General features: G+C 42.3%; 1 protein-coding gene and 1 long non-coding RNA gene across 10 annotated transcripts in view; both read right to left on the reverse strand.

Moving 5' to 3' along the window:
* The window catches only part of LOC102239980 (gamma-taxilin), a 102,156-nt gene extending 94,899 nt beyond the window's left edge, over positions 1–7,257 (reverse strand). For 2 of the 9 annotated variants that reach the window (XM_014528948.1, XM_005880970.2), the window contains exons 1-2: positions 6,932–7,257; positions 6,424–6,484 (exon numbers count right to left, since the gene is read on the reverse strand). In XM_014528948.1, the coding sequence (XP_014384434.1) occupies positions 6,424–6,477 (54 nt within the window). In that variant the 5' untranslated portion in view covers positions 6,478–6,484; positions 6,932–7,257. Of the gene's footprint in view, positions 1–2,722; positions 2,855–6,423; positions 6,485–6,931 lie in introns of those variants that run through there. The other 7 variants (XM_014528946.1, XM_005880968.2, XM_005880965.2 and 4 more) reach the window with 7 other exon arrangements.
* A 2,511-nt stretch (positions 7,258–9,768) lies between these two features.
* On the reverse strand, positions 9,769–14,544 carry LOC106723857. The gene is made up of 3 exons (XR_001359593.1): positions 14,534–14,544; positions 12,964–12,969; positions 9,769–9,850 (listed from the first exon to the last, which is right to left on the reverse strand). It is a non-coding gene; the product is annotated as an uncharacterized LOC106723857 (long non-coding RNA).

The raw sequence follows: 14,544 nt of genomic DNA on the forward strand, positions 1-14,544 counted from the left end.
CAGGGTGATCAGGGGGTTTGGGCGCTGCCCCCTGTCATGCTGATCCCGGTGCCGGGAGCCTCGCTGCTCCGCTGATCCCGGTGCTGGGAGGCCTATTACCCTTTTACTATATAGGATAGAGGCCTGGTGCATGGGTAGGGGCTGGCTGGTTTGCCCTGAAGGGTGTCCTGGATCAGGGTGGGGGTCCCCACTGGGGTGCCTGGCCAGTCTGGGTGAGGGGCTGAGGGCTGTTTTCCGGCTGGCGAGTGACTAAAGCTTCCAACCGCTCCTTGTTTTCTTTTCTTTTTTTTTTTTTATTCTGGGCCAGCTTTAGCTCTGAGGCCTCGCTGCTGAAAACATCGATACAATGTTGCGGTCCGAGCCCGGCTGAATGGAAGCCGGTTTCTGGGGTTTTGTTTAGCTTCTTATTTGCAACATAGTACATAGTTGCTTAGAGTTGCAGCTGAGAGGCCGGCAAGTGAGGCGGGGAACGTTGGAGTCCGCAGCAAGCAAGCCTCATGCTCGCTTCAGTGCCTGGCTGCCGGCCGCCATCTTGGCTGACAGTTAATTTGCATATACTCACTGATTAGCTAATGAAAAGGGTAGCGGCCATACGCTAATTACCATGTTTCTCTTTTATTAGTGTAGATTAGTGTAGATGAGTGGCCAGATTATTGTGACTCAAAGTGAAGATATTAAAACTCAAAGATTATCCTTCAAAATGAAGAGATTAAACATTCCTGAGAGCCCTGGCCAGTGTGTTCAGTGGTTAGAGCATCAGCTCAAGCACTGGAGGGTCTCGGGTTGGATTCCTGGCTCCTGTTGGGGCATGTTCAGGAAGCAATCAATTGATGTGTCTTTCTCACATTTATGTTTCTCTCTCTCTTCCTTCTACTCTCTAAATATCAATGGAAAAAATATCCTCTAGTGAGCATTAACAAAAAAACAGAACAAAAAAATTCTCAGATAAATAAAAGCTCCTAGTAGATCCGCAATACAAAAAATACAAGAGTCCTTCAGACAGAAATAAATGGACAGTCCAAATTAACTCAAAACCATAAACAAATAAAATAAACAATAATAAAAAGATAACTGTACAGATAAATATAAAAACCAGTTATACTGTATTTTGGCATATAGCTCCTTTTTTCTCTACATGACTTAAAAAACAACTTTAAAAAATAATTATAAATCTACATTATTAGCACAGAGATGCATTAAGATCTAATCTCTGACAAAACAAGAAAGCAGACCTGTATACAAGCAGACCTTTATATAGTAACTAGAGGTCTGGTGTACAAAATTCATGCACAGAGGGGGTGTTCCTCAATCCAGCCTGCACCCTCTCCCATCTGGGACCCCTCAGGGGATGTCTAACTGCCTGCAGTCAGACATCCCTTTCACAATCCCAGACCGCTGGCTCCTAACTGCTCGCCAGCCTGCCTGCCTGATTGCCCCTAACCGCTTCTGCCTGCCAGTGTGATCGTCCCCTAACCTCTCCCTTGCCGTCCTGATTGACGCTTAACTGCTCCCCTGCTGGCCTGATCGCCCCAAATGCCCTCCCCTGCAGGCCCGATCGCCCCCAACTGCCCTTCCCTGCCGGCCTGATGGCCCACAACTGCCCACCCCTGCCGGGACCCACCACCTCCACCTCTGCATGAGGCAGCCAAGATGCTGGGACCAGCCTCCTCCGCACCGCACAGAGCCGTGGGACCCCCAGGCCTCACTGCACTGAGCAGCCGCCCGGCCCTGCCTCCGCTGTGCATGTGGCCATCTTGTGGTAACGTTGCCACCTAGGCTTTTATTATATAGGATGAAACTAATTTGATGCTAATTGTAAGATGTCAACTGTAATATTGACCCCCAGGAATACACTAAAAAATAACTACACACTATAAAAAAGAAAAATGAGAACAGAATTAAAATAGTCTATTACAAAAGAAGGCAGTATGAAGGAAATGAGAAAAAGATGAAAGACAGAAGAAAACAAAAAAGAAATGGCAGAAATAAATCCTTTCCTTACAGCAATTACTTTAAATGTAAGTGGGATAAACTCTCCAATCCAAAGGCCAAGAATGACAAATTTTTTAATGTATTTTTATTAATTTCATAGAGGGAGAGAGAGATAGAAACATCAATGAACAGAGAGAATCATTGATCAGCTGCCTCCTGCACATTCTGCACTGGGGACTGAGCCCACAACCCAGACATGTGCCCTTGACCGGAATTGAACCCAGGACCCTTCAGTCCATAGACCTACGCTCTATCCAAACCACGGGGGCAAAAACAACACGTTTTAAACCATAATCCAATTATATGCCATTGACAAAAGAATTACTTTACATATAAATAGACTGAAAGTAAAATGAGAGAAAAGGATATTCCATAACAACTGTAAGCAAAAGAAACATAAACCTGGCCAGGTGGCTCAGCTGGTTGGAGCATTGTCCCATACACCAAAAGTTGCAAGTTTAATTTCCAGCAAAGGCACATAACTAGGTTGCAGGTTCTCTCCCCATTGGGGATGTACAGGAGGCAACAGATTGATGTTTCTCTCTCACACTTGTGTGAATGTGGAAAGTTTGTAGACAATGCTATCCTCCCTCCTTCTTTCCACACACACCAAAGGATTTGAGGTATGGTGTTTCATACCAGGCAGGGTGCTAAGGCCTGGGTGTATGTTGCAGGGGAACAATGCAGCACCCTCCATCAGTCAGTTCATAGAAAAGGGACAAAGTCTAACCTGTGTCGATGGACTGAAGCCTTGTCCACCATGAAGTGAATGGGCCCAATCAGGATATTCAAGAGTAGAGGAAATGCCAAAACAACAAAGTATATTTTCTTGTCAATGGTGAAACCTCTTTCCAAAGGAAACCTGAAAAAAGGCATAATATCTTTCATTTATGGGGGATATTGGCATGTCTTCTTTCAAAGCAGTTTCCACACTGACTATGTGGATGTAAAAAACAACAGAGCCTTGTTGTAAGAACTCTAGGTTATAGAGATTATGTGGAAAGAGCCCTTGGATTGTGTTCTGGTTGGGGTCAGCTGAGCTGAGAAAAAGAGGTGGGCTGGCAAGCATTGGCACTTGGAGTCCACACAAGAGCTTGATCTAGTTGCAATGGGACTTACTCTGTGGGCACAATTCCATTTCCTCTGTTGGAAGCATCAAATGCCTGTAAATGTATCAGCAGCTGATTTGAATTCCCTGGCACCTATTTGAATTCCCACAGTCCAGGCTACCCATGGCAGAGAGAGCAACCCTTACTGCTCCTCTCAAAAGAGGCACTAATACTTAAGTCTCAAGCATTATCACAGTTTTAGAGGAGACACAGGTTTCTCCTGATGCATTAGAAAGCATTGTAAGGCAAAGGATACTAAGGAGAAAATAAAAAGCTTCTGCACAGCAAAAGAAACCATCAACAAAACAAGAAAGTCTACGGCATGGGAGAACATACTTGCCAATGTTATCTCCAATAAGGGCTTAATCTCCAACATTTACAGGGAACTCATACAACTTAACAAAAGGAAGATAAACAATCGAATCAAAAAATGGGCAAAGGACCTAAATAGACACTTCTCCAAAGCAGACATACAGAAAAGTGACATATTAAAAAATGTTCAGTCACTATTCATCCTAGAGATGCAAATTAAAACCACAATAAGGTACCATCTCACACCTATCAGAATGACTACTATCAACAAATGACAAGTGATGGTGAGGATGTGGAGAAAAGGGAACCCTTGTACACTGCTGGTGAGACTAGTGCATCCTCTGTGGAAAACAGTATGGAGTTTCCTCAAAAAATTAAAAATGCAACTCCCATTTGACCCAGTAATCCCACTTCTAGGAATATATCCTAAGAAACCCAAAACACACATCCAAAAGGATATATACATTTCTATGTCCATAGTAGCGCATTTTACAATAGCTAAGATTTGGAAACAGCCTAAATGCCCATCAGTAGATGAATGCATAAAAAAATTAGAATACTACAATAGAATACTACACGGCAATAAAAGTAAAGAACCCTTACCATTTGCAATAGCATGGAGGGACCTGGAGTGTTACACAGAGCAAAATTAGCAAGTCAGAGAAAGATTAATATCATCTCACTCATATGTGCAATCTAATGAACCAAATAAACTAATAAACAAAAATAAACCCAGATTCATAGAAGCATGAAGAGAACCTCAGAGGGAAGACAGGGGAGGGTGGATGGGAAGAGATCAACCAATGAACTTGTATGCATGTGTGCATAACCCATGATAGAGTGGTGAAGGCCTGAGGTGGGCACAGGTTGGAGTCAGGCCAGAAGAGGTCAAAGGGGGTGGCAAGGTGGGGCATATATAATACTTTCACTAATAAAAATTTATAATAAAAGAAAAGCATTGTAAAAAGGGGTGGGAATACTCTTTTTAAGAGTTATCTTTGTGCCCAGGCTCATGTGGCTCATTAGAGTCATCCTGTACAATTTACAATAGCTAAGATTTGGACCTGGAGAGTATTATGCTGAGCAAAACACTGTGTGTGTGTGTGTGTGTGTGTGTGTGTGTGTGTGTGTGTTTCCTAATCAGGGCACATACCTACATTGTATATGCATCCCGCGGGGTGCATATGGGAGGCAATGGATCAACGTTTCTCTCTGTCTCTGAAATCAGTGATAGCATATCCTTGGATGAGTATTTTAAAAAAAAAAAAAGTACAGTGGCAATCCTACAATTAATCAAAACAGTCTTGAAAGCAAAAAATTATTACGATACAAAATGCATTAAACTGTCAAAGAATCATCAATGAAAAAATATATGACTATAAATGTATATATACCTACCATCAAAACTGCAAAATGCAGAAGGAAAAATGAACAGAAATCATGGAAAAAATAAGCTATTCTAAAATAACAAAACCCAATAAAAGCCATCTCCTAAAGAGTGATGAGTTATTTTCCTTTTAATTTCCTCAATATTTTAAAAAATAACTACAATTATACATTATTTCTGATTCCTAAAAAAAGAGCAGAGGTTAAAAAATATTGTTTCAAGTCAATGACCCAGAAGAAATTTTAAAAATGAATGATCATAAAGAACTTATGGCCGAAACCGGTTTGGCTCAGTGGATAGAGCGTCGGCCTGCGGACTGAGGGGTCCCGGGTTCGATTCCGGTCAAGGGCATGTACCTTGGTTGCGGGCACATCCCCAGTAGGGAGTGTGCAGGAGGCAGCTGATCGATGTTTCTAGCTCTCTATCTCTCTCCCTTCCTCTCTGTAAAAAATCAATAAAATATATTTAAAAAAAAAAAGCAACAACATTAAAAAAAAAAAAAGAACTTATGTACAAGTGATTTTGATTTTACTGATAGAAGATATTTTCTCAACTTTTTAAAGTGAAAATTGAAAAAGTAATATTTAATGAAATATTTCAATCTCAAGCTATAGTTGGTTAAATGAGGGAAGGAACTAAAAGTAGATTCCCAGAAAAGAATGAAGCAAGGAAATGAGAAAATGAGTACACAAAATGAGACAATAGAAACACAAGTAGGTTCTACTCCTATCCAGCTATTAACCAGAAAAGGTTTAAATGCTTATTGATTAAATCTTTCTTGCTAATTCAACAATTTTCTATTCTCATCCTAAGTATTATAAATAGGAACTTATGTTCCAAATTCCAGTGTTTTGGTTTCTTTTTAATCAGAGTTGTCCCTTGGGAAAGAACCTACAAAATCATTACCCAAAGTGGCAATTTAAACTATTAGGTATAGCAGAGATTTTCAACTGGTGTGCCTCAATAATTTTCAAAACATGCAAGATGGGCACTGATTTCTTTTTCCTTAGATTGTTAAATTTAAAAATGACAACAGCCAAAACAATAGCCGTCCAGTGTGAATGAATAAAAATTATAGCTAATATAATTAGAAGATCGGCAACAAATATATTTTTTAGTGTACTGCAGAATTCTAGTAATTAATGTGTACTGATGAGGTGAAAAAGATTGAAAATCTCTGCCCTAGAACATGTTCCATCCCCAGCTTCTTTTTCAAACCTGTAAATACTGAATCTTTTGAAGTTCATTAGACCTATTAGAATATTATTTTACAATTTCAGGAGTGAAGGTTTCAATATTTTCAAATGAAATGTCCTTTCCCTGCAATTTATCACTCCAAGGTGTGAAAACCTATAGCGCAGTCGCTAGATATTTTTAGAATTCTAAGCACTAACCCCAGAACAAGTGGAGTCTACCATTATGAAGGTCTCAACATTCTTGTATTCAAAGAGAAGTAAGTAAAAGACAAGTGGAATATTCGAGCGAGATTTCCAGAATGAGAGACGAAAGGCCAGGTGGGAAAAGGCTGAAGCACACCCCAAAGAAAGAAAGACCCACACACACCACATACCACACCACATCCACACAAAATGAGATAGTTATTACAAAGACTATGGTGCTCACCGATTTTGCTAGACCGAGGTCCTCCGAAATCACCTCCGCATCGTTTGGCCACATGTAGATTCTGCCAAGAGCCACAAGTTCAGGAAACAAATGACCCTAACTTCTCCTACTCGGTGTCCAACCAGTCCGCGATTTGGTGGACAGCAAAAGACCAAAAAACGGGGGCACACCGCCATTACTTAACTGCGCAACAACCTGGCCTTGTCTGCAGGAGCTCACCTCTCTGAGCGTCCAGCCACCTGCCAAAACCCAAGGGCAAGTCCTCACTGCGGCGCCTACAACCGAAGGCACCTGGACAGTGTGGCGTGGGAGAATGGACAACGGAGTCCTAGGACCGTGGGGAAACCCTGTGTCGCTTGTCGCACGTGGTGTCACAAATGCACTCCCCCGCCACATTCCCTTTATCCCTCAGTGTGGGCTATATTCTCATCTCCATTACTCAGCTGAGAGTCCTAAAATCCAAGAATTTCCCTCCACTCCGTTTATTCCGATATAACGCCACACACACCTGTTGCCGATGTCGTCACCGTTGCAGGAAAAAAAGCCGAAAGTTCGTCTGGTGGCTAGGGATAGTGTGACAAGCAACTCAGTTCACTCTATATACCCTGGCGCCCAGGGGCAACCAGGACATTTCCCGAACTTACCGGCTACTGGCTTGGTTTTAGTCCGATTCTTTCCGGTTTCAAAGGTCTCCTCAGAGCTGCCGCCTATTCCCCATGCGCGCCCTTTTACCTGCCTCGCGCAAACGTTACGGAAGTACACCAAGCCCTAAAAATGGGCTAGCAGCCTAGCAGCCAGTGGAGCTCCTAAACTTCCGAAATTCAGAGACCAATGACTGCGCCGCAGGCTACCCACGTGACCGGAGGTTTGGCCCCTTATGCCTTAGAGTGAGATCGGAGTGGGGAGCAAATGACAGTGGGCTGGATTTATAGGCCAAAGGGCAAACAGAGGGCAAGCGAGTCTGCGCAGACCGAGATAAACAATATGGAAGGCACTGCAAGTCCCAGCAACCCGCGCGACCCTAGCTCTGAGTCTAGATCGGGATAGAGCGCAATTGTAAATTCTAAAAAGAAAACCCGCCCTGCTACGCGTGCAGCCTGCTGGGACTTGTAGTTTTCAAGGGGATTATGTACCCCAGTGATTAAAAGTAACTAGAAGAATTTTGGAAATATTCCAATATTTGGGAGAACGAGAGATCAGGGTCAGGTGAGAAAAATCATAATGTTGTGTTTGTGTTCCTGTTCGGTTACATGCCGTTCTCAGCCCGAATCATTTGGGGCAAAGGGGTCTTACTTCGCAAAAAGCAGAATACTGGCTTTTAGAACTTCAGTTTTCCTGCTGGATACCTGTCTAGAGCTCTGCCCCTACCCCAGAATCCTCAATATCGTTTACCCCTCCAGAATTACAGCATAAGACAGAGATCACTGAGATTTTTGGCTAACCCACCCATCATTCAAACACAGTGATCCACAATTACTTCAGGCTTCCTACTAGTTGAAACGATTCTATTGTCTCCACCATGTTTCCTTTCTTAGGTTAATAACAAATTTGCTTTCTGAAAAGTTAAAGTCCGTGGTGCTAGGACAGGCTAAATAGCCATCTCAGACGATGAGTAAAGAAAAACTGATTTTTTTTTATGGATGGCATATTCTTAAGGGAAGGGCTTCACAGCACTGAGTCAAGGGGTTGAGGTCCATAATGGCAGCAAAAATGTACTTAGGCCAGTGAAACAAGGAAGGGCATAGAAGAAGCAACAGGGAAGTCTCAGTTGGGCTGCCTTACTTCACTGACAAGTCAGAGAAAGGGAGGCCTTGGACACAGGTTCAAGGGGTTAGCCTCAGAGGAGCTGCGACTGCCCATTGCTCCCCTGGTTTTGATAGTGATAGGGGCAGAAATAGAATGTTGGGGAACCAGCTAGAATTGTAAGAAATATTAATCATGCTCTATTATCCATGATTGTTTTATTCTGATTAAAGAAGGCACATTCTAACTTGGCTGGCAGCTGCATTGAGAACCTGAGAGCTCACCTGGAAGTGCAGACCATCCTCCCCATTTGGAGCTGCCTATTATCATGGAAAAGATTAACAACTTTGCTGCAGAAACCAGAGCAGCCAGACCTTTGAAGACCCTTGCCCTCTTTGCATATCACTAAACCCTTTAAAGATCCCCAGCCCTCTGCTTACCTGTAAACTGCTCATTTGGCATACCTTTTTGCCTGTTTCCCTAAGTAATCCTTTGTACATCTACCAATATAAGCAGTCAGCTTATGGTGGCATGTAGAGAAGATTTCTGTGGATCACCTGCTGCTCTCCTATGCTGTTGGCAGGATTGGAATAAAAGCTTATGTTTCAAACCTGTCTCTGCTTAATTGGCTCAAGTAGTGACAGGCAGCATAGACCCATTGATTGTCTGGTTATAGTTTCAAGTCCCTGGGACCTCTTAGAGGTTAGGAGATATCTAAGGTAGGGCAGTGATGGCGAATCTATGACACCTATGTCACCTCTGACATGCGAACTCATTTTTTTGGTTGATTTTTTTTTTTATTAAATGGCATTTAAATATATAAAATAAATATCAAAAATATAAATCTTTGTTTTACTGTGGTTGCAAATATCAAAAAATTTTTATATGTGACATGGCACCAGAGTTAAGTTAGGGTTTTTCAAAATGCTGACACGCCGAGCTCAAAAAGTTCACCATCACTGAGGTAGGGGAAGGAGAGAGAGAAGGGAATGGCACTATTGCACTCTTTGGAGGGAGAGTGTGGATTGGATCCTTTCTTAGTTTACCTCTTTCTTGCAGGTGTAAATCTTAGGGGAGGTCCTAGGGGAGGTCTTAATAGAATATTTATTAGCTTCTTAGATGTGCTCTTTGAGAGTCCTGGTTCTCCACTGACTGGTTGACACCAGGGAAAGGGGTTATTATTCACAGTAGCTGGTCCTGAGGCAGCCATGGTGTCATTTGTCTGGTTTTCTGGGCCTGGAGCTGAAATACAACTGAGGCCTAAAGGTTATCTTTAAGAAGGAAGAGTTCAGAGGGACTAAACCTCCTGACCAGTGATATGATAGGGAGGATAGGTTACTCTGAGGGCAAGGTTCTTATTTTCCAAGTTTTACCACTTATTAGGAATCTGGGGCTTTCTGCCTTGTAAGTTTCTGTACCTGGCCCATCTTTCTGGCTCTCCTCATGTCTGTCTAACAGTTTCCAGGTTTATTTTTTTTCTTTGTTTTTGTTGTTGGTATTAGCGTTCTGAAGAATGTTTCTTTTTAATATTATTATTTTTTTTAATCCTCACACAAGGATATTATTCCATTGATTTTTAGAGAGAGTGAAAGGGATGGGGAGAGACAGAGGGAGAGAAACATTGATGTGAGAGAGACATATTCACTGGTTGCTCCTGCACACCCAGACTGGGGCTAGGGATTGACTCCTTAACTGGAATAAAACCCAGGACCCTTCAGTCCCTGGGCCAACATTCTATCCACTGAGCCAAACTAGCTAAAAAATCACAGACACAGCAGTATGTAGTTACCAGAGAAAGGAGTAAAGGGTAGTAAATGGTAAAAGGGGTCAAATATCAAGTGACTGAAGATATCATTTTGGGTGGGAAACACAGAATGCAATATACACAGGATGTGTTATAGAATTATACCCCTGAAACCTATACAATTTTATTTACCAGTGTTAACCCAGAATTTTAATTTAAAAAGAACAAAAGGGAAAATATCACCACTTTAATTGTAACCATGGTTTTAAGAAGCCATCATCAGCTATCTAATAAATGAGTAATATGCAAATTGACCATCACACCAACACACAAGAAGGCCGCCCCCATGTGGACATAAAATGGCCACCACAAGATGGCCAGCAGGGGAGGGCAGTTGTGGGTGATCAGAGGAGCAGGAGAGGGCAGTTGGGGGGAACCAGGACTGCAGGAGAGGGCAGTTGCGGGGGACCAGGCCTGCAGGGAAGGGCAGTTAGGGATGATCAGGCCAGCAGGGGAGGGCAGTTGGGAGGGACCAGGCCAGCAGGGGAGGGCAGTTGAGGGTGATCAGGCCTTCAGGGGAGGGCAGTTGGGGGCAACCAGGCCTGCAGGGGAAGACAGAGACAACTGGGCCTGCAGGGGAAATCAGGCTGGCAGGGGAGGGCCGTTAGGGCAACCAGGCCTGCAGGGTAGCGCAGTTAGGTGTCACCAGACCAGCAGGGTAGCGCAGTTAGATGTCACTGGACCAGCAGGGTAGCGCAGTTAGGGGCAACCAGGCCTGCAGGAAAGGGCAGTTGGGAGGGACCCGGCCTGAACGGGAGGACAGTTCGGGGCAACCAGGCCTGCAGGGGAAGGCAGTTCGGGGCAACCAGGCGGGCAAGGGAGGTCACTTAGGGGCAACCAGGCTGGCAAGGAAGGGCAGTTAAGGGTGACCGGGTTGAGCAGGCTTGAGCAGTTGGGGGTGACCAGCTTGCAGGTGAGGATAGTTAGGAGCAACCAGGCCAGTAGGGGAGGGCAGTTAGGGGCAATAGGGCTGGCAGGGGAGTAGTTAGGTGTCTATTAGGCTGGCAGGGGAGTGGTTAGGGGTGGTTAGGCTGGCAGGCTAAAGCAGTTAGGTGCAATTAGGCAGGTAGGCAGGTAGGCAGGTGAGCAGTTGGGAGCCAGCAGTCCTGGACTGTGAGAGGGATGCCTGACTGCCTGTTTAGGCTCGATCCCACCAGGTTCGGGCCTTAATGGGCAGTTGGACATCCCCTGAGGGGCCCCAGATTAGAGAGGGTGCAGGCTGGGTGAGAGATACCCCTCCTCCCCTGTGTACAAATTTCATTTACCAGGCTTCTAGTTACTATATAATTCCAGAATATTTATATCCTCCCCGACTCCCCTCCCCCAAATTACTCCACATTCTCCCTTCACCTCATTGATTGGCAATTATCAATCTGTCTCCTCTCTATAAATTTACATGACATATGTGGTCCTTTGTGTGTGGTTTCTTTCACTTATTACAATGATTTCAAGATTGTACCAGCAATCAATTCTTATTTCTTTTTATGGCTCCATAGAACTGCATTTATTGGATTTACCACATTCTCTATTTATTCCTCTGGAGATGAACATTTGGATTGTTTTTCTATTTTGTGTTTGTGAATAGTGCTGCCATGAACATTTGTGCACAAATATTTGAGTATATACCTAACAATAAAATTGTCAGATCATATGATAATTCTCTTTAACTGAGGAACCAACAGGTGTTTTCCACAGCACTGCACAATTATATATTCCCACCAGCAACATATAAGGATTCCAATTTCACACCTGCCCTTTTTAAATTTGAGCTTTTATTGTTGAGATATAGATGTTCTTTATAAATTCTGGATACAAGATCCATATCAGATATGGTTTGCAAATACTTTCTCCCATTCTGTGAGTTAACTTTTTTGATATTGATGAAATTCAATTTATATTATTTTGCACTTGGACTTTTGATGTTGCATGTTAGAAACCATTGCCCATGGATGTGATAATTTATGGTATGTTTTGTCCCAAACATTTTGTAGTTTTAGGGTTTTTTTTTTCCTTTATAACCTTAAACTATTTGAATTATTTTTTGTGTATGCTATATGGCAGAATTTAACTTTATTATTTTACTTGATGACCAATTATCTTAGCACCATTCTCCCCCATTCAGTGGTTTTGACACAACTTGTAGAAAATCAACTGACCAAATTGTAAATGTTTATTTCTGAGGTCTAAATTTTATTTCATTTATCTACATTGTCTGTCAGAAGTATTGTCATGTAATCTTGAGAAATTGTTTCCAAAATTGATTTGGTTTTCTGGGCTCTGTGTAATTCCCACATGAATTTTAGGATCACCTTGTGCATTTTGGAGAAAGCAAAGCAAAACATAGAAGTCTTTCCATTTTTTTGTTCAGGTCTTTTAAAAATTCAACAATATTTTTCAGTTTTTTGTACAAGTACTGCACTTTTTTGGTTAAATTTATTAGTATGTGTTTTATTCTTTTTGATACTATAGTGAATAGAATGTTTCCATAATTTAATTTTTGAATTATTCATTTCTAATATATAAAAATACAAGTAAATTTTGTGTGTTAATGTTTCTTATGGCAGTTTTGCAAATAATTCATTTATTATGTGTGTTTGTTCCTGATCGTTTATATTTTCTATGTAAAAGAGCATGTCTTACAAAAGTTTTCTTTTCTTTGCACATCTGGATGCCTCCAGTTGGTTCCTTAGTGTTAACGAGTTTGGGGTGATCTTGGAATAAAAAAAAAAACAACAACAACTCAGGACCAAGTTTCCAATGTAAAAGTTTGCAACTACATTAAGAAAGTGGAGGACTGAATATATAGTCCCTAATTTCTAAAGGAAAGTTCTGGAGTGTCTTGCATGGTGAGAGAAGTCAAGGAAACACTTTATTGGAAATCCCTTTCCCTTATCCTTACTTTCAACCCAGCCTGGCAGTTCATTACTACCAGTTTACTGGAATACTTCTCATTGCCTGCAGCCAAGGCAGTGTGGTCATGCCATATCACCTACACCTTTCTGGCCTCCACTGTGGCCAGACAGACCACAACTCTTGTTTGCTACCCTCCTTTGCTGGGAAGGAGGGAGTCCTTAAGAAAACCTTCAGCTCTTCAATCTAGTAAGTGACAGTTGGTTCTGAGCTTACTCTGTTCTGCTCCCCCTTATAGCTTTGCCCCATGTTGACATACAGGATGTTCTGTGTCCTGGAACAATAGGAAGAAAAAGGCTACAGTGTCCTCCTGCCCAGGTGCAGTGTTGCATACAATTAGATCACAGCTCCACTCCCACACCCTCATTGAAGAGATGACCTCATTTGGAGGGTACTTGTATGCTGGGTACTCAGTGTTCTATCAGTCTCCAGGGCTGGGCAGTGGAGCCCAGAGGAGGATGGAGTATCTATGGCAGTAATTCCCTGCATGGGAGAATGGCATCTTCAACATCTTGTCAACACTGTTATAGTCAGACAGTCTTTGCCAGTGATTCAGTGTTTCTTTATGAGACTTCCTTCTCCACAAAATTGCAATAATCTTATGTGCTAAGCACACAAAACTGCACTCTCTGTGGAATTTTGATATCTCAGGACTGCATTATATGGGTGGGCACTGCACTGCACTTCACTCAGGGTCAAAGAAGGCTCTATTCCTATTCCCCATGGAAACTGTATCTAATCAATAATTCCTGAACTTACACCAGGACTAATCCTGCTGTCCCTCTAGGAATTGACTTCCTCACAGGCCTATAAAATTCTTCCACCATGAATGCTTTAACTTTGTCTTTCTGGGAATTGACCATGTGAACAGAAAGGATGGAAAGGCACAGTCCCTGTGATTTCCAGACTGTGGAAGGAGCTGCCTAAAATGTGGGCTTTGGAAGATGCCTCAGCCAGAGTATGGTGGGAATTTCAAGTAGAGAGATCTCAGAAAATGATTCAGTATTTACTAAATAACATTGACCTTTAAGGCATATGGGGGCAGGCAGAGGCAAATTTCACCTGAATTCTAACCCCAGTTCAATGAGAAATACTAGACTGGCTTCCTGATTATATATGAGGAGTACTAGGAGAACAATGGCATCATCCTGCAGACTTCACACAGGTATCTAAAGGCCAAAATATATTAGTAGAATAGGATAAAGCATGATGTAAACACAGCCTAACCTTTTCACTTTACTATGATCAATGTTTAGTTTGTCTTATCCTAGAAAAAAAACAGTCCTTTTCTGATTAAAAGTAAAAATTTAAAGCTCTTTTGCAAATCTATATAGGAATAGAAGCAACCTAATACTTTGAAACTCTTTTCGGTTGCCCCCAGTTAAGTTTCTGATGTAACATCAGAGCTTTCTACATGCTATAAAGACATTGGGAATAAACAAGAAGATTCTGAGGTCTTTAGTGGAAAAATTAATGTTTGCAGCACACTGTTCCAGGTTCTGTCCTTTCATTGTCTTGATATATTTTTAAAAAAATATATTTTATTGATTTTTTACAGAGAGGAAGTGAGAGGGATAGAGAGTTAGAAATATCGATGAGAGAGAAACATCGATCAGCTGCCTCCTGCACACTCCCCACTGGGGATGTGCCCACAACCAAGGTAC

This window comes from Myotis brandtii, unplaced genomic scaffold (genome assembly GCF_000412655.1).
Source record: "Myotis brandtii unplaced genomic scaffold, ASM41265v1 scaffold665, whole genome shotgun sequence".
NCBI lineage: Eukaryota > Metazoa > Chordata > Mammalia > Chiroptera > Vespertilionidae > Myotis > Myotis brandtii.